Here is a 19,891-nt window from a genome sequence, read left to right as displayed (position 1 = left end):
CTCACTGAGTTTATCCACTTTTCTCATAGTGTGGTGAATATCTTTATGACCATTACTCTGAACTTTCTCATATCAGATAGATTACTTATCTTCATTTGATTTAGTTCTTTTTCTGGGGTTTTGTTTTGTTCTTTTGTTTGGAACATATTCCTCTGTCATCTTATTTTGTCTTATTCTCTGTTTGGTTTCTTTGTATTAACTAGTCAGATATGTCTCTTGGTCTTGAAAGTAGTGGCATTACGTAAAAGGTATCATGTAGTGCCCAGTAGCTCAATTCCCTTGGTTACCAGAACCAGGTGTTCTATGGGTATCATCTGTGTGTGCTGCATCTATTCTGCTATTATGGCTAAACTGTGAGTACTGATGATGTGTTGGTGGCTGGAGCTGGCCTTAAGCCTGCCTGTCAGCAATGACTGACTGAAACTACTGTGGGCACACTGATGGACATGGCTTGCCTCTGATACAGCTGGCTGAGGATTGGCTGTAGTCACCATGGGTATGCTGGTGGATGGGGCCAGCCCTAAACCTTGCTGTCTACTGTGATTGCTTGGATGCCTTGGTGGGTAGGGATTGCCACTGGCATAGCTGACTGAGAAACCTGGCAGTAGATACTGTAGGTATGCTAGAGAGTGGCATTTGCTTCTACCCTCCCCTGGACAGGAGTCACATTAGAGGAGCACTGCTCCTGACCAGGCTGCTTACTGTATGGCAGGGCAAGTGCTGCTTTGGAGGAGTGACTACTGGGATAAATCTGTAGGGGAGTGCTGCAATGGGGCAAGTGATACCAGCAAGGTGATAGAAAGCGTCAGAACTGGCTCCTGCAAGCATCCAGATAGCAAGGCTAAAAAGAGGGCAAGAAAATGGAGCCTGTCGTCACTTCTGTTCCCAGAGAATTCTGCAGACTTCTGCCTCTGTGGCAAAAATCCTAAAATTAGACTGTAAATCTCCTTCATGTGTAACAAAGACACTTTTCAAATGGGTGCTTCTGTGCTGGGTCTTTGAGTAATATAGTGCAACTGGCCTTTTAAGCTCAGTGACGTGGTTTCCTATAGCCTTCTGGTACCCTTGGAGTTAAGCCTTGTTGATTTTCTTTTTTCTTGTTTTCTTTTTTCTTCTTTTTCCTTCCTTCCTTCCTTCCTTCCTTCCTTCCTTCCTTCCTTCCTTCCTCCCTCCCTCCCTCCCTCCCTCCCTCCCTCCCTCTCGCATGAGAGAGAGAGAGAGAGAGAGAGAGCGCGCGTGTGCGTGTGTGTGAGAGAGCAAGCACAAGCAGCTGGAAGGGCAGAGGGAGAAGCAGGATTCCTGCTGAGCCGAGAGCCTGATGGGACCCTGGGATCATGACCCAAGCTGAAGGCAAATGCTTAGTTGACTGAGCCACCCAGGTGCCCCAACCCCTGTTGATTTTTAAAGGTAGATATTATGGGGATTTGTCTTCTTGGTTTAGGTCCTTATGGCTTGAAGTGCCCAGGGTTGGGCCTAATCCCAATTCTTCCTTTTCCATATTTGTTATTTCTCCTCTTTACTGGTTGCTGTGCCAGAGGTTTGGTTCACTACAGTGTCTATGCCCCTCCTTCACTTCTTGTTGTAGCCTTCTTTTTATGTTTTTAGCTGCGGAAGATCTGTTCTGCCAGTCGTCAGGTCATTTTCACAGTTAGTAGCAATACATGAAGTTGTTGCCTTGATATATCCATGGCAGGAAATAATCTTAGGATCTTCCTCCTCTGCCACCACCCCCCCTACCACTCTTCTGTTGTACAGTTCTTTCAATGTGCTGTTGGATTTGGTTTGCTGTTAGTTTGCTGAGGGGTTTTGAATCTGTGCTTATCAAGATATTGGATCTATAGTTTTCTTAGTGTCTTTGTCTGGCTTTGGTAGCAGGATAATGCTGACTTTGCAAAATGATTTTGGAAGTATTCCCTCCTTGTCAACTTTTTTGTGTGAATTTAACAAGAATTGGTGTTAATTCTTCTTTAAATGTCTGATGGAATTCATTTGTGAAGCCATCTGGTTCTGGGCTTTTCTTTTTTGGTAGATGTTTTATTCCTGATTCAATCTTCTTTCTTGTTTTAGGTCTTGTCAGATTTTCTGTTTCTTTATGATTTGGTCTCAGTAGATTATATGTTTCAAGAATTTATCCCATTTCTTCTAGATTATCCAGTGTTAGGGCATGTAACTTTGTAATGGTCTCTTAGGATCTTCTTTATTTCTGTGACTTTGGTTGTAATGTCTCCTCATTCATTTCTGATTTTGTTTGAGTTTTTTCTCATTCTTTTTGTCTTGCTAAAGGTTTGTTAATTTATCTTTCAGAAAGTCAGCTTATTAATTCATCAGTTTTTTCCTATTCCTTTTTCTTTTCTCTTTTTTGTTTATTTCTGCTATAGTCATTTCAAAAAGTAAGCTCTTATTAGTTCATCAGTTTTTTCCTATTCCTTTTCTATTCTCTTTTTTATTTCTGCTATAGGCATTTCAAAAAGTCAGCTCTTATTAGTTCATCAGTTTTTTCCTATTCCTTTTCTATTCTCTTTTTTGTTTATTTCTACTATATAGTCTTGGTATTTCCTTCCTTCTACTAACTTTATATAACTTTTTTTTTTTTTAGATTTTATTTATTTATTCATGAGGGACACAGGGAGAGAGGCAGAGATGTAGGCAGTCTCCTTGTGGGGAGCCTGATGCAGGACTTGATCCCAGAACTCCGGGATCATGACCTGAGCCAAAGGCAGATGCTCAACCACTGAGCCACCCAGGGGCTCAAATGTTCTGTAGTTATTCTATTTTAAGCTTATAATAACTTCAGTTACATACAAAAATTCTATACTTTTACTTTTTATCCCCCCCACTTTGTTATTGATTTCAGTTTACATATTTTTATATTGCATATCCACTAACATATTCATGTAGTTATTTTTAATACTACTGACTTTAAACTAGAATTAAAGTGATTTGCCTACTACTATTAGAATATTATAGTATTCTGTACTTGTATACATATTTACTTTTACCACTGAGTTTAATACTCTCAGTGCTTTCATATTGCTGTTTATAGTTCTTTACTTTGAAGAGTTTTCCTTATAAAATGTTTCTTGTAAGGCAAGTCTAGTGGCAATAAAATCCCTTAGATTTTATTTGAGAAAGTCTGTTTTTCATTTTTGAAGGACGGTTTTGACACACTATTCGTGGTCAGCAATTTTTTTCTTTCAGCACTTTGAATATGATATTCCAATCCTATCTGGCCTCCAAGGTACCTCCTGAGGAAACCATTGATATTTTTATGGATGTACATATTGATTCACTTTTCTTTTTTTTTTCCAAAATTCTTTCTTTGTCTTTGACTTTTTAAAATTTGCTTGTAATTTATCTAGGTTATTGATTTCTTTGAGTTTGTCTTTCATGGAATGCATTGGGTTTCCTGCATCTGGTTATTCATTTCCTTCCCCTGAAGTGAGAAGTTTTCACCTATTATTTCTTTGAATAAACTTTCTGCCCCTTTCTCTCTATTTCCTTTTTTGGAATTCTGTAATGCATATATTGGTCTACTGGATAGTGTTCTATAACTGCTTAAGTTTTCTTCAGTCTTTTATTTATTTTTCTTTTTCCTTTTCTGGATAATTTCTGGTGACTTGTCTTTGAGTTCACTGAGCCTTTCTGGATCTAAGTCTGCTATTGAAATCTTCTAGCAGTAAATTTTTCAGTTCATTTATTTTTCAGTTCTAAGATTTCTCTTTAGTATTTTAAAATATTTCTTTTTTTTTAATTTATTTTTTATTGGTGTTCAATTTACCAACATACAGAATAACCCCCAGTGCCCGTCACCCATTCACTCCCACCCCCCGCCCTCCTCCTTAAAATATTCCTATCTCTGTGATAGTTCTCACTATTGTTTATGTATTTCTTCCGACCGGGGTGACTATCTTTATGAGGGTTACTTTGAATCTCTCAGACAAATCATATATATGTTTCATTAGGGTTAGTTTCTAGAGATTTAAGTTTTTCCTTTGGGACATATTTCCCTGGTTATTCATTTTTCTTGACCCTGAGTTGGTATCTTTACATTAGAAAAACTTTTCAGTTTTCATGGACTGGCCTTGTACAGGAGAAGGTCCTTACCAATTAGCCCAGCCAGGTATTTTGTGGACTTCAAATCTTCATACCAGTCCAACCCCCTGTCTTTGTTCTTAGTGGAACCCAGACATCTAAAGTTTGCCAGTCTCTGAGGAGCCTGGGTTGCTCAGTCAGGTCAGTGTCCAGCTCTTGATTTTGGCTCAGGTCATGATCTCAAGGTGATGTGTTTGAACCCTACATTGGGCCTCTGTGCTGGGTGTTGGAGCCTGCTGAAGGTTCTCTATCTCCCTCTCTCTCTCTCTGCCTTTTCCCCTCCAAAATAAATAAAGTATACCAGGTCCCATCAGTACTCTGAGATAGGTGAGATAGTAGGCAGTTTCTCAGGCATCATCCAGAAATGTTGGAACATTAGACCAATGGTTCACTTTCTTTCCCAGGGAGGAGAAGCTCAGTTCTGGGGAATTTTGCCTCTCAGTCTGTGTTGAGGGATTGTGGCAAGGAGCTGTTCCAAATTGTCCTACTGGCTTTGATATGTCTGGTTTATGGTGGCCCAAGGTGCAGGAGCCTCTGAACTAGTTTCTGAATTTCTCAGGAAGGGAATTTATAATCCCTACCCTCAACACAGTGCCATACAATTTGAAGGAAACCTCAGTTCCCAGCTTCTCCCTAGTGAAGGAAGAATTGGACCGTGTGTCCAACATTCCAACTTTTCCAGGGCTGTCCAAGGAACTGGCTTCTTTTTTCAGAGCACTGACAAGGTGCAATATAAGCTAGGCCTGGAGGCTGGTGAGAGTAAGGATAGCAATCTGAAGTAGCACACAAAGAGTTGTAGTAGCCCCTCCCATAGCTCAACACAGAGCAGTGAATGCCAAAATTCCCCAGTAGACCAATATATGCAGCCATAGTTTTTACTGCTTCCCATTATAGCAAGCCCTGCCCCTCTGGCCAAAGTGACTTCCAGGGGACTTAATCATCTGGTAACATTCCTCCCCCCAGCTTTCCCACTTCATTTTTTTTTCCACTTTTTGGTGAGGGGAGCCAGATACTAAAGACTAGAACTTTCTAAAACAACTGTATTTGGGGAAAATTAGAAAGTGACTGCACATGCTTAGAAAAATCCTGAGGAGACAGATTTATGCCACAGGCAAACCCTAGGCACAGAGACAGCAGTAGTCAAAAAGAAAAAAAAAGTAATAACAAAACAATAACAAAAATAACAAACTTTGAGGAAAGAGTGGAATCTGATATCCAGTGTTACATTATTAGATTCAAATGTCCAGTGTTCACCAAAAATGACAAGACATGTAAGAAACTGGAAAGTACGGCCTATTCATAGGGAAAAATTAAATTAGTAGAAACTGTCCCTTAAGAATATTTAATGGCAGACATACTAGATAATGACTTAAAACAATTGTCTTAAAGATGCTTAAAGAACTAAAGGAAGGCATAAGTCAAGAAAACGAGCAAAGTGTAAATATCAGCATAGAGATAGAAACCCCAAAAAAACTAACAAGAGATTTTGGAGCTGAAAAATACAACAAAGATGTAAAATTCACTGGACAGATTATTAAAAGGGAGATTTGACAGGCAGAAGAATCAGTGAACCTGAAGATAAGACAATGGAAATTACCAAAGCTAAGAAACAGAAAAAAGAAAAAAAAAAAAAGATTGATTTAAGAGACCTGGAGGACATGATTAGGAGGACCAACATATACAATGTGGGAGTCCCAGGAGAAGGAGAAAGAGAGACAGAGAGAGAAAGAGGCAGAGAGAATATTTTAAGAAATAATGGGTGAAAACTTCCCAAATTTGATGAAAGACATGAATATAAATGTCCAGGAAGCACAGTGAACTTCAAGAGAGATGAACCAGGGAGACCCACACTGAGATATTTTATAATTAGACTTTAAAAAGCCAAAGACATAGAGCAAATCCTGAAATAGCAAGAGAGAAATGAATCACATTTAAGGGAGCCACACTAAGATTATCAGTAGATTTCTTATCAGAAACTTTGTGGTCCAGAAGACACTGTTTGCTATATCCAAAGTGCTATAAAAGAATATAACTGTCACCAAGAATCCTATGTCCAGCAAAACTGTTTTTCAAAAGGGAGAAATTAAGATACTCTCAGTAAAAAAAAGTTGAGGGAGTTCATGACCACCAGAACTGCTTTGTAAGAAATGCTCCACGGGGTACCCCAGATGGCTCAGTGGTTTAGCACCGCCTTCAGCCCAGGGTGTGATCCTGGAGATCCAGGATTGAGTCCCGCATTGGGCTCCTTGCATGGAGCCTGCTCTCCCTCTGCCTGTGTCTGTGCCTCTCTCTCTCTCTCTCTCTCTCTCTCTCTCTATGTATCTCTCATGAATAAATAAATAAAATCTTAAAAAAAAAAAAAAAAAAAAGAAGAAGAAATGCTCCAAGGAGTCAGGTGAAATGAATGGATAGGAGACAGTAACTCAAAACTTTATGGAGAAATAAAGATCTTAGTAAAGGTAAATATATGGACAATTTCAAAAGCTAGTATTATTGTAACAGTTGTTTGTAACTATGCTTTTTTGTTTCTATACAATTGTATATTGTAAAATAATTTCTTTATTGTATTCTATACAATAAAGAAAATACCTTTAAAGAAAAAAAAAAAACAGTAGTATAAAAGCTTGTAAGCTTTTTTACTGTAAGGTTAGTTTGTAACTCCAAATCTTGTTTTCTGTATAATTTGGGAGATTAACACATTTAAAATAAGTATTTATTATTATTATTATTTTGGTTATACAATGTATAAAGATGTACTTTTGTTACATTAGAGACTGAAGAGAATGGGGACAGAGCTGTGAAGAAGAGTTTTTATATGTTACTGAAGTTGAACTGATATAAATTCAAATTCGACTGTTATAAACTTAGAGGATGTTAAATGTAATCCCCATGGTAATTACAGAGAAAATAGCTATAGAATATGCACCAAGGATATGAGAAAGGAATTTAAACATTTCACTACAAAAAAAAAAAGAACTAAACAAAGAATATAGTATTGTAGGAAATGAGGGCAAAAAAAGTAGAGGACATATAGAAAACAAATAGCACAGTGTTAGAAGTAAGTCCCTCTTTATCACTAATTACTTTAAATGTAAATAGATTAACTTTCTAGTCAAGAAACAGATTGCTAGAATGGATAAAAATACATGATCCAAGTATATGCTGTCTATAGTAGACTAATATGTGATTCAAGGACATAAACAGGTTGAGAGTGAAAGGACTGAAAAAGATATTCCATACAAATACTAACCAATAGAGAGTAGGGGTGGCTATACCAATATCAGACAAAATAAACTTTTATTAAGAAAGATTACAAGAGACAAAGAATGGCATTATATAGTAATAAAAGTTTCAAACAACAAGAAGATATAACATAAAGATTTATGTACCTAATTACATACTGTCAAAACATATGAAGCAAAGACTTACAAGACTAAAGGAAGCAATAGTTATAATAAGAGTTGGAGACTTCAGTAGCTTACTCAGAATAATGGATAGAACAACTAGATAGAAGATAAATAAAGGACTTAATGCAGGAAAACGACTAAGAGATTCTTTATTCCAAAATAACAGAATGTACACATTCATCTCAAGGTCATATGGGATATTTTCTAGGATGGATCATATGTTAGGCTACAAATTCTCATTGATTCAGGTATATATCATTGAGTGTGTCTTCTCAGATCACAGTGGGATGAAGTTAGAAATAAATAACAAAACTGGAAAACTCAGAAAATTCTGGAAATTAAACAGTACACTTTAAAAAAAAAAAGATTTTTATCTTTTTAAGTATAATCTCTACACCTAACATGGGGCTCAAACCTACAACTCCCAAGATCAGGAGTCTCATGCTTTTTTGACTGAGCCAGCCAGGTACCCCAAAACAGTACACTTTTAAATAACCAATGGATTGAGGAAAAAATCACAAGGAATTTAATAAAAACTAGACAAAAACAAAACAACAAAACAACATACAGAAAGTTACGGGATGCAGTGAAAGCAGTGCTGAGTATGAAATTTATAGCTATAAATGCTTACATTAAAAAACAAGAAAGATTTCATATAGAGAGCCTAACTTACAAATTAGTGAATTAGAAAAAGAAGGAAATAGTAAAGATGAGAGCAGAGATAAATAAGAAATAGAGAATAGAAAAACAATTAGAGGAGAATCGTTAAGATCAAAATTTGTTTTTTTAAAAGGTCAACAAAATTGCCAAAGCTTTAGCCAGCTGAACTAAGAAAAAAGTAAAGAAGACTCAAATTACTGAAATCAGAAATGAAAGTATAGAGATTACTAATGATTCTATAGAAATAAAAGGTTTATTTTTTTTTATTTTTTTATTTTTTTTAATTTTTATTTATTTATGATAGTTACAGAGAGAGAGAGAGAGGCAGAGACACAGGCAGAGGGAGAAGCAGGCTCCATGCACCGGGAGCCCGATGTGGGATTCGATCCCGGGTCTCCAGGATCACGCCCTGGGCCAAAGGCAGGCGCCAAACCGCTGCGCCACCAGGGATCCCGAAATAAAAGGTTTATAAGAAAGCACGATGAAAGTTGCATGCCAGACATTGGATAACCTAGAAATTAACAAATTCCTAGAATCAAAACCTTACCAATCCTAAATCATGAAGAAATAGAAAATTTGAATAGACCTATAACTAGTAATGAGATTGAATCAGTTATCAAAATCTAAGAATAAAGTCTGATAGCATTCCTGGTGGATTCTACTAAGTATGTAAAGATGAATTAATATTAATTCTCAAACTTTCCCAAAAGATTGAAGAGGAGGGTATACTTCCTAAGCTGTTCTTTAAAGTCAGCATAACCCTGATACAAAGACAGACACTCCAAGCAAACTATAGACCAATATCCCTTAAAAACATTGATGCAGAAATCCCCAACAAATACTAGCAAACAATTCAGTAGCATTTTAAAAGGATATGCTCCATGCCAAAGGGAGATTTATTCCTGGAATGCAAGAATGGTTCAGCATATAAAACTTGATCAATATAATATGCCACATCTAACAAAAGGAAGGGAAAAAGAAGCTTCACATGATCGTTTCAATTGATGTAGGAAAAAAATTGAGAATATTTAACACTTTTTCATGATTAAAACTCAACAACATAGGAATGGAAGGAAACTACATCAACGTAATATGAAAAACCTACAACAAACATCACACTCAGTGGTAAAATACTGAAAACTTTTTCTGTATGTCGGGGGCAAGAAGACAAGGATGCCCACTTTCACTTCTATTCAACATGGTACTGGAAGTTTGTAGTTAGAGCAAGAAAAAGAAGTGATAGGTATCCAAATTGGAAAGGTAGCAGTAAAATTATCTTTGTTTGCAGATGATATGATCTTATAGGTAGGAAAGCCTAAAGACTCCAAAAAAAGCTGTTTAATAAATTAATTCAGCAAAGTATCAGGATAGGTGTCAGCACTCAAAAATTCATTTCTATATACGAACAATGAACAATCTGAAAAGGAAATTATAAAAGCAATTTCATTTACGATAGCCTAGGCAAGAATAAAAGATTTAGGAATTAAGTAGGTGAAACACTTATATAGTGACAACTAAAAATTCATTGCTGAAATAAAACATAAAGAAATAGACATCCTGAGTTCATTGACTGGAAACTTAGTATTTTAAAAATGTTAGTAGTACCCAAAGTGATCTATAGATTCCACGCAATCCCTATCAAAATCCTGGTGACTTTTTTTTTTTGGTAGAAATAGAGAAACCAAAACCAAACCTAAAATTCATATGCAATCTTAAAGGACCTGAATAGCCAAAATAACCTTTTTTTTTTTTTTTAAGATTTTTATTTATTTATTTATTCATGAGAGACACACAGAGAGAGAGACAGAGATACAGGCAGAGAGAGAAGCAGGCTCCATGCAGGAAACCCGATGTGGGACTCGATCCCAGGACTCTAGGATCATGCCCTGGGCCGAAGGCAGAATCTCAACCACTGAGCCACCTGGGCATCCCCTAGCCAAAATAATCTTGAAAAAGAAACTGGAGGACTCACACTTTAGATTTCAAAACTTACTACACAGCTACAGTAATCAAAACTGTGGCATTGGCATGAAAGATGTATAGACCAATGGAATAGAATAGAGTGCCCAGAAATGAACCCTCACATATATGATCAAATAATTTTTTGTCAAGGATGGAAAGTGGGTAAAAGTCTTTTCAACAAATGGTGCTGGAAAACTGGATATTCACAAAAGGAATTAAATTGGACCCTTACATAATACTGTAAACAAAAATTAACTCAAAATGGGTCAAGAATCTTAAGTGTAAGACCTAAAACAATAAGACTTTTGGGAAAAAAAATGTAGGACCAAAGCTTTACACATTGGGTTTGGTCATGATTTCTTGGATATGACACCAGAGGGACCGGTAACAAAAGAAAAAAATAGGCAAATTGGACTCTATGAAAATTTAAAAAATAATTTTGCATCAAAAGACACCATCCACAGTAAAAAGATAACCCACAGACTGGGAGAAAATATTTGCAAATCATATATCTGATAAGGAATTAATATCCAGAATACAGAGAACTTTTAAAACTTAACAACACAAAAGATCTGATTGCAAAATGGACAGAAGACTTGAGTAGACATTTCTTCAAAGAAGATATATGAATGCCACTAAGCACATAAAAGATGCTCAACATCATTGATCATTAGATAATGCAAATAAAAATCTATAATGAGATACTACTTCATACTCATTAGGATGCCTACTATCAAAATGACAGAAATTAACAAATGTTGGTGAAAATGTGAAGAAATTGGAACTCTTGTACATTGTTTGTAGAAATATAAAATGGTAAGCCACTGTGAAAATGATACGGTAGTTTCTCTCTCTCTCTCTCTCTCTCTCTCTCTCTCACACACACACACACACACACACACACACACACAGACAAATTCAATTACCGTACAATCCAGCAGCTCCCCTTCTGGATATATTTCTCAAAGAATTGAAATCAGGGCCTTAAAAAGATATTTGTATACCCATAGCAGCATTATTCACAGTAGCTAAAATGTGAAAGCAACCCGTGTCCATGGACCAATGAATGGATAAGCAAAATATGGTATGTACATATGAGATATTGTTCATTCTTAAAAAGGAAGGAAATTCTGCAGTATGCTATAATACTGGATGAATCTTGAGGATATCATGCTAAACGAGTAAGCTAGTCACAACAAGACAAATACAGTATGATTTCCACTTGATGAGGTACTTAGAGTAGTTAGAATCATAAAGACAGAATCTATAATGGCCTTCACCCAGGACAGGAGTGAGAGGAGAATGGGGCATTATAGTTTAATAGAAAATATTTTTAAAACACAGTGATATAAAGATAAATTTAAAAAATGTTCTCAAAAAAATTCTCATAACTAATTTTTAAAAATTAATTCTGGTTTTAGGCTTGTGTTGATGTCAGAGCCAGTTCTGTGTTTTGGCAGCAGATGGAATTTGCAGATAGCCTTCAAGGCTATCCCAAGTTGCCAGAATGGTTATCCACACATCCTTCTCATGGAAATCGAGCTGAGCGCTTGGATAGACTCATACCTCAGGTGAGCTAACCCTGTATAAGGCAAGACCTTGTTTTTACTATATCATTTATTTTTAATGCAGTTGCTTCTTGTACTTAGAAAAATTGAGTTCTACTCTAGCCTGTCAAATATTTTGATCACTATAATTATGGATTATCACTTTTCAAAGGCTTTGACTGATGAGTAAAAATCCTGCTTGTCCACAAGTATTGGAGAATAAATTGCAGTTCAGTTGACTTCTTGGTGGTGAAGATTTAATCTTTTTAGAATCATACCTTTCAATTTTAAACTGATTTGGGGAAACTCTATAACTCAACATATTGATCATAATTTAGTCTTTTCTTGGTGATTTAAGCTTTGTTAAAAAGCTTGTTAAAAATACCAGTTAAAGAATTGTGCAGAATTTTGGGATCAATTAATTATTAATTTTGATAGTGATGCTAGAATTTGTTTTCTTAGAAAAAAATCTCTTTGTATTCATTTGCTCTTTGGTTATTTATTTGTTTGAGAAGATACACTAAAGCATGTGCTATTTGGCACTCTTTCTTTTTTGGTAGAACTCCTGAATGGATCAAGTTGAAGCAGTTTTCTCTGAATTAGTTGTTACTATCTTCTGAAAATCTTTTTGACTTAGCATCATTCAAAATGTTTTATGTAGTTATCAGTACAAAATGGACGTCAGATATCTTTAAGCCAGGCTACATCTCTCTTCCATTTCACTTGAATTAAATTTGCTGGTTGGTTTTAAAAGCAGAATATTCTTTAGGATTTTAAGAATTGGTATTGGTCTGTTTGCTAAGGGATAAAAACAGATGCAGGTGTATTATAAAAGTATCTTTCAGTATGACTTCAAATTCAGCTTAAGAAATATTGGGTACCTACCATAAGAAAGAAATGATGCTAGTAGGTACAGGGGACACAAAGAGGAATAAGACATGGTTCTCGATATTTTCATGCTAAGATAAGTACAAATTGATTCTTAATATAACAGGGAATGTGACATCATAAGAAAAGTAGAAATGTAGTGGAATGCAATTTTTTGGAATGAGAAACAGTCACAAGATTCATTCATTCATATAATCAGTATTTGTTAATACTCACTTCTAATCTTCTACTTTGTGTTCTATTGCCAGAGAATGAGCAAGGACAAAACAAAACAGTCTTTGCTTTCTTGGAGCTAACATTTTAATTAGATAATTCAGATAATAAACAAGCAAACATACTTGTAGTATATCAAGTAGTGATAAGCATGAAGGAGAAATATAAAGCAGGCTAAAGGTAATAGAGAGGGCTGGGCAGCAGAGAAGGTTTACTAGTCTGTGTTCATGTGTCAAGGGTGTCCTCACTGAATAGAATCTGGAAAAGCCAGGGAGCAAATCCTGTAAATATATGGAGGGAGTCTTTTAGGCTAAGGAAGTAACAAGTGCACAGGACCTAAAATGAGAGTATGTTTGGTGTGTCCAGGGAATAGCCAGGAAGACATGGAGGCTGAATGGAGTAAAGGAGGTGAGGAGAGTGGCTGAGATGTAGGGGGACCAGACCATTAAGGGTCTTCTAAACCATTGTAAAGACTTAACTTTTGTTTCAAGTGGTGAGGAAGGCTAGTAGAGGGTTTTCAACAGAGGAGTATTCGAATTCAACCTGACTCTTGTGTTTTTTAGTGATCACTGGGGCTCCTGTGTGGAGAGTGGACTATAGTGCGTCAAGGGTGCAATCAGGGAGACTATTTAAGGAGGCTCTTGCAATAATCCTAGTAAGACATTAGAGAGGCAGAAGAGAGCGAAAGAAGTGGTCAGATTTTGAATATATTTTGAAAGGAATGATGACAACTTCTCTACAGTTTGGGCATACTTTGTACCTTTCATGAGCATTGAGGATAGCCAGACATGGGCTCTTAAGACCTTTCCTAAATATATTTCGATTTATACTCCTTATTTGGAGAAAAAATATTTGAGAAAGAAATAGCAGTGAAATTTACCTGATATAATATATAGTAATCATTCATCTTAAAGGGCAACATAGGACTGGGATCATATGTATTTCATTAGTAATGATGTGTACTGAAGCTCACTGGCTCTGAGAGTCAGTCTTCTTAGTGCTACCTAAGACCCAGAGACATTGTACTACTCTGGGAACTTTAGCCTATCTCTAAAGTCATAATAACCACATGGTTTTCTTTTAGAATTTCCTTTCTTTGCATTTTTGCTCAGTGAACTTCTAAAAATATATGATTTACTTAAATTGAATAATGAATTCTAGCCAACTTTCTTCATCTGAAGCCTGTCCTAAATTCTGTAAAAAATGTGGTTTAGAGAAATCTTCAGAATAATAATGAATTGATTAGTAAGGACGAGGAAAAGTGGTTAGAGAAACAAATATGTTATTTGGGAACCAATGATGAAAAACACTGGGAGATTTTTTTTCTTCTAAAAATAAACTATCCTAGTTCAGAAACTTAATTTGAAAACCTCATATCATTTCTTATATTTTCCCCCCAAGTGATTAAATTCAATTTGAAAGTAATAAGACTCTACTACAATATTGGGAATAATTCAGTGGTTGAAGTGAAGCTGATAGTGCAAGAGTATATTGTTAATTAGAATACATAGTCATAATTCAGAGGTTGGAATTCCCTATCATCAACAGTCTAATTTCTGTAATGAGAGAAAGTGATTTCTCAGGCAGTATATAGAATTATGTGAGTCTATAGCTTTTGTTGTTGTAGCTAAATTTTATTTAAGGTTTTTTTTTTTTTTTTGTCATCGTTGTTGTTTTTACTTCTGTAAGTACAGTGTTCTATTCTGCCTAAAGTTCCTGTCCTTTGTGTTGCTGACCATATGCCTGAAGTGTTGTACATCTCAAAGGTAGTTAGGAATACAGCACCAGAGCACAGAGAAATCTAAGTGAGAGACGAGGATTTCAGAGTCACCTGAAAAAGGTGATAGTTGAAGCAGAGTAGATGAGTTCACTTAGGAAGTAAACAGAGAAAAAATCCTGGACAGAGTTAGCAGTATAAAGTAGTTTGCATATTTAACTGGTAGGAAGAAGATTGAGCCTGTAGTAAATCAGATTTATAGAAGGAGAAAAGATCAAGAAAATCAGGAATGTAAGATTCTTTAGTTCTATGAGAACAGAGATGATTTTGATTTTTTAAAAAGTTTAATTTATTAAAGATTGTGTATTTACTACTTTTTATTGGATTCCTTGAATGTAATCAAAGAAATGCATTCTTTCCTGCCATAGTATATCAACATTTAAGATATTTTAAATCTATACTTTATGCATTCCACAAATATTTATTGGTTATGTGTTATGCCAGACCATAGTTGTTACAGGTATCATGAAGAAAAAACACAAAAAACCCCGCCCTTGTGAAGCTTCTGTAGTAAAGGGAGACAGACAATAAATAGCATTAATTAGTAATGTATAGAATGAATCACTGATATATTGTGTACTAGTTAGTAATGAATGTTAATAAGGAAAGTAATGTAAGAACGATATATTTAGTCAACTTAGGCTGCCATAACAAAATACCAGAGACTGGGTGGCTTAAGCAACAGAAATTTATTTCTTCATAGTTCTTAAGGGTAGAAGTCCAAGATCAGGTTCTGTCTTAAGCAATAGCAATTAATTTTTTCACAATTCTGAAGGTTGGAAGTCCAATAATTTTCCAGCAGATTCAGTTTCTGGTGAGATCTTTCTGGCTTGCAGATGGTTGCCTTCTAGAACATTGTGCCTTCACCTGGTGGAGAGTGAGTGTTTTGGTGTCACTTCCTTTTCTTATAAGGGCATGCTAATCCCTTCATGAGGGCTCCACCCTCATGACTTCATCTAAACCTAATTACCTCCCAATGCCCTATCTCCAAATACTGTCATGACATTGGAGGTTAAGGCTTCAACATAAGAATTTGGGGCAAGGGGGAACCATTCAGTCCCTAATGGATAGGTAAATTGTGAGCAGAGGTGGTCGAGGTCCTGGAATAGCTGTTTGAAATGGGGTTCGTCAGAGAAGGTTTCACTGAGAAGATGGTATTTGAAGGAAAAAATGTAATAAAGAATGAGCCCTGTGGCTTCCTAGGAGAACACCCTTCCAAGCAGAAGAAATAGTACCAGACCTTGAGGTAGGAGTGAGCCTGGTGTATTTGAGGGACAGGGACAGCAAGGAGACCGATGTAGTTGGATGCGGTAAACAAGGGAAAGTGGAGAGTATGGGTTTTGTAGCCAGTGTAAGGACTTTGGCTTTTGCTCACAGATGGGACACCAGTGGAAAGTTTTGAGAAGAACACTAAAGGAGTAATGGGATTGACTTAATGTTTGGAAAGAATGTAATCTCTAGCTCCTACAAAACACTAAAATCATATATATATATATATTTTATTATAGTCACAGAGAGAGAGAGAGAGAGAGAGGCAGAGACACAGGCAGAGGGAGAAGCAGGCTCCATGCACCGGGAGCCCGTGCGGGATTCGATCCCGGGTCTCCAGGATTGCGCCCTGGGCCAAAGGCAGGCGCCAAACCGCTGCGCCACCCAGGGATCCCTAATATCATATAATTTTGAAGTGTTTTAATATAGTATGTTTTTCAGAAAATAGACTAGTTCCTCATTTTGTTTTGCTTTGAAAATCAAGAAAATCCCCCCAAGTTAGAAAGAAGTATACCCTTGCTATTTTTTTAATGTGTATTCTGAGATAAAGCATTTGTAAATTCCTAGTTAAATATAATCCTGTGATCCACTAACATTTAAAAATGATAAATATAGGGTTATAGTATTAATAATATTTGTGGTTAATAAGATGATATGCTGTAATTTTATTTACTTGAAATAATCAGTTAAATTTAGGAAACAAATATACCACGCATTTTGGTTACCATAACAACTTAGGTGAAAAATTGAAGAACAGATGTTATATCAACCTGTTGATGTTTAATGGTATGACAGTTTTAAAATTACACTTAACACTGTTCAGATTTTAAATTTATGTATAACATAAGTTGTCCTTGAAAGAAATCCCTTATTTAACTTTCTTTCTATAAAGATTGTTATAAAATATGGATGAATAGATGTGAATAAAGGAAATGGTATGATAACCCAGGATAGAGATTTACTTGAAAGATTTATTTCACAACCGAAAGCATTTAGACTGAATTTTTCTGTTTCTCATTGCCTTACTCTCTGCCATCTTTTTCTTGGTTGGGGGAAGGAGATAGAGAATGATAGAATGTATAAGAAAAACATTTAATTTGGCCTTACTGTTCCTTAGGGTTATGTTATAATAATTTTTAATAGGATTTATTTTTTAATAACTCTTAGAACTTTCAATGTTAGCCTTATTTGTAAACTCGTGTTTAAATTTTGATGTTCAAATTTACTGCATTCAGTTTTTATAGATACTGGCAGGCTGTAAATGCATTCATTTTAATCTCATTTTATCTTGAATTCTTTAAACTTTCAGGAAGCTGTAGGTTGAACTCTTGTAAATCATTCTTATGCATTTATAATTGGACAAAGTAAATGCATAAATCATTAATATCATACATCTCATGAGTAGAAAATAGGAGTGTTTAACATTGAAGTGAAATGTTGTTGGCCAGTGTACACAAACATACACTGTTCACCTTACAGAATTTCATTTTGTCTGACATGGAGAGTGTTGAGGAAAAGGCAAATATCTTAGCAGCTACTGTAATTGAATTGGCCTCTGAATCATATAAAGCCAGGAAGCCTGACAGTAACATTGTCTAAAACCTTAAAAAAATATTATGGTGCATGTGATGTGTATCTACTTGAGGCTGAAGTGAATGGGCTATTAGAAAAAAATGCTTTTAGGGGGAAAAAAGTATGATATTTTTAGAAAAATGTGTTAAAAAATAGAGGTGATTTTTTTTTTCTCTTGAAATGACTTGTTTTCTACTTTCAAAGGAAGCTTTTAATCTAATTATAAAGCTTCTCTGGCCATTAATTTTTTTCTCCTCTTTTCTTTTTTAAAACCTAATTAATATGGCTTATTTTTTATGAATAAGTAATTGCTGTTTTACTTGATATTTAGTGCCTAGAAGAATCCTGATGTGTACTATCAGTTGTTTTTATAAATACTTCAGTTGTTATTGGGAATAAATACAGCTATTTCATAATATATCATTCTCCTATGCCAGGAGTGGTTGATTATAAGATTTATTTGAAAACTTCTTCTTATTTATCATTCAAGAGGAAAATTGACCTGTGTCAAGGTGGCCTTAATTTAAAAATTTTTCTATTTATTAAAATTTTTCATTATTTATAATTAATTTTAGACCACTTCAAAAACTAGTCAGACTCCAATATCCATTGCAGTTTATGAAAGGAACTGAAATATATTAGAAGGCAATTTTTTTTTTTTAGGATTTTAATTATTTATTCATGAAAGACACAGAGAGGCAGAGACATAAGCAGAAGGAGTAACAGGCTTCCCTCAGGGAGCCCAATGCAAGATTTGATCCCTAAACCCCCAGATCACTCCCTGAGCTGAAGGCAGATGCTCAACCACTGAGCCACCCAAGTGTTCCCGAAAAAAAATTTTTAAGGTAAAATCATGACTTACACAAAAATAAGATGAGGGATCCCTGGGTGGCGCAGTGGTTTGGCGCCTGCCTTTGGCCCAGGGCGCGATCCTGGAGACCCGGGATTGAATCCCACGTCAGGCTCCCGGTGCATGGAGCCTGCTTCTCCCTCTGCCTATGTCTCTGCCTCTCTCTCTCTCTCTCTCTGTGTGTGACTATCATAAATAAATAAAAATTAAAAAAAAAATAAGATGAACAAAATCTGAGATTTTCTTTACCTATTAATCCTGAGACAGCCAGTAATATGTTATAGCCAGCTCACAGGAGAATTTCAGAACCATAGGTATATAGACAATCAGGAATGATGAACCAGCTTTACAGATAGATGCAAAACTGATGTATTCATGAGGCAATGATCAATTGCATTCCACCAGACAGTTCACTTACATTTCTAAAGACAAGTATTATTTGCATCGTTATTAGTTTTCTACAACTTAGGGAGTTGTAAAACAGCTCTAAGGCCTTGAAAGGCAGAGGTGACACTTGATAGGATATCCAGTGATCCTTTTTGCCCATTTCAAAGTCTTTTACAGTTTCTTCTGTTTTTATTTTCTTTTGTCATCCATTTGCTTTTAAGTAAAGACATTAAATCAAATCATCCTGACAGGCCAATATATAAACAGAAGTTTTTGTTTTGTTATTTGTAAGTAGCCACATAGCGTTTTCCTGGCTGTATTACTATTCTGTCTCTTAAAGTAACAACCTACTATTCTCATTCATTTCTGTTAAATTTGTTTCTGTTGAGTTTTTGATTGAGGTTATTGATGCATTTTAAAATCCTAGGCTTTTTTTAAAAAAAGTACATGCTTGCCTACAGAAATTAAGGGAGAGAGCTTGAAGTGCAGTACAAAGAGATTGGTTTCATTTTTCAGGATGTTGGGGAGAAAAAAATTGTATCTACCCTTCAAAGATTCTTCTGGCTGGTCTAAATTAAATTGACATGAGATAGACTAACAGGAGAAAAACAGGTTTAATTTTGTACATATGGAAACCCCACATTCATGAGATGTTCAAAGACAGGTAAAATGAAGTACATATGCCATTCTGAGCTAAGGAATGGGATAAGCACCCTGGGCTTCAAAGGGGAGGAGAGCATTTCACAGGGCAGTTAGAAGAGCAGATGTTTGGTAATGAGGTGTTTGCCCTGCCATATAGATGGGTCACTCAGATAAAATTTATTTCCAGTAATAACTCTTACTCTGGGAAACACCCCCAATTTATATTCTTTTAGGTAGTTAAGAGAGGAGCAGAATCTTCTCTTGAGCCCACAGGGGTTGTTGAATGCCTTCAACTCAAAATAGTCCACATACTAAAATGGCACATTTTAGGGAGACTTTTTCTGCGCCCCTTCAAGGAAAAACATTTAAACCTCTCATGAGTTATTTCAAACTCAAGGTGTAGATGTAAAATCAAGAATGAAGTCACAGAAATGAAGAAATGACAGGTGAATGGAGGATAGAGAGGAAAAACATCTTTAAAAATTTTTTTATTATAAATCTTAAAAACACATGTAAAGATAGAGAATAATTTGAATAATTAATGAATCTCCATTTCCCCCTTATCTTTGTTAGTATCAGTCTTTTTATACTTTTACTTCATTTGAATCTTCTTATTTTTTCCCAT

The 19,891-nt window shown here is 35.7% G+C and overlaps 1 protein-coding gene across 3 annotated transcripts in view; it reads left to right on the top strand.

Moving 5' to 3' along the window:
• Positions 1-19,891, top strand: part of OMA1 (OMA1 zinc metallopeptidase) — a 71,991-nt gene that overhangs the window by 41,763 nt on the left and 10,337 nt on the right. For all 3 annotated transcript variants that reach the window (XM_077891954.1, XM_077891955.1, XM_077891956.1), the window contains one exon: positions 11,543-11,692. In XM_077891954.1, the coding sequence (XP_077748080.1) occupies positions 11,543-11,692 (150 nt within the window). The remainder of the gene's footprint in view (positions 1-11,542; positions 11,693-19,891) is intronic.

This window comes from Canis aureus, chromosome 3 (genome assembly GCF_053574225.1).
Source record: "Canis aureus isolate CA01 chromosome 3, VMU_Caureus_v.1.0, whole genome shotgun sequence".
In the NCBI taxonomy this organism is placed as follows: domain Eukaryota; kingdom Metazoa; phylum Chordata; class Mammalia; order Carnivora; family Canidae; genus Canis; species Canis aureus.
The sequence above is the reverse complement of the archived record's forward strand: the minus strand, read 5'-3'. Positions and strand labels throughout refer to the sequence as shown.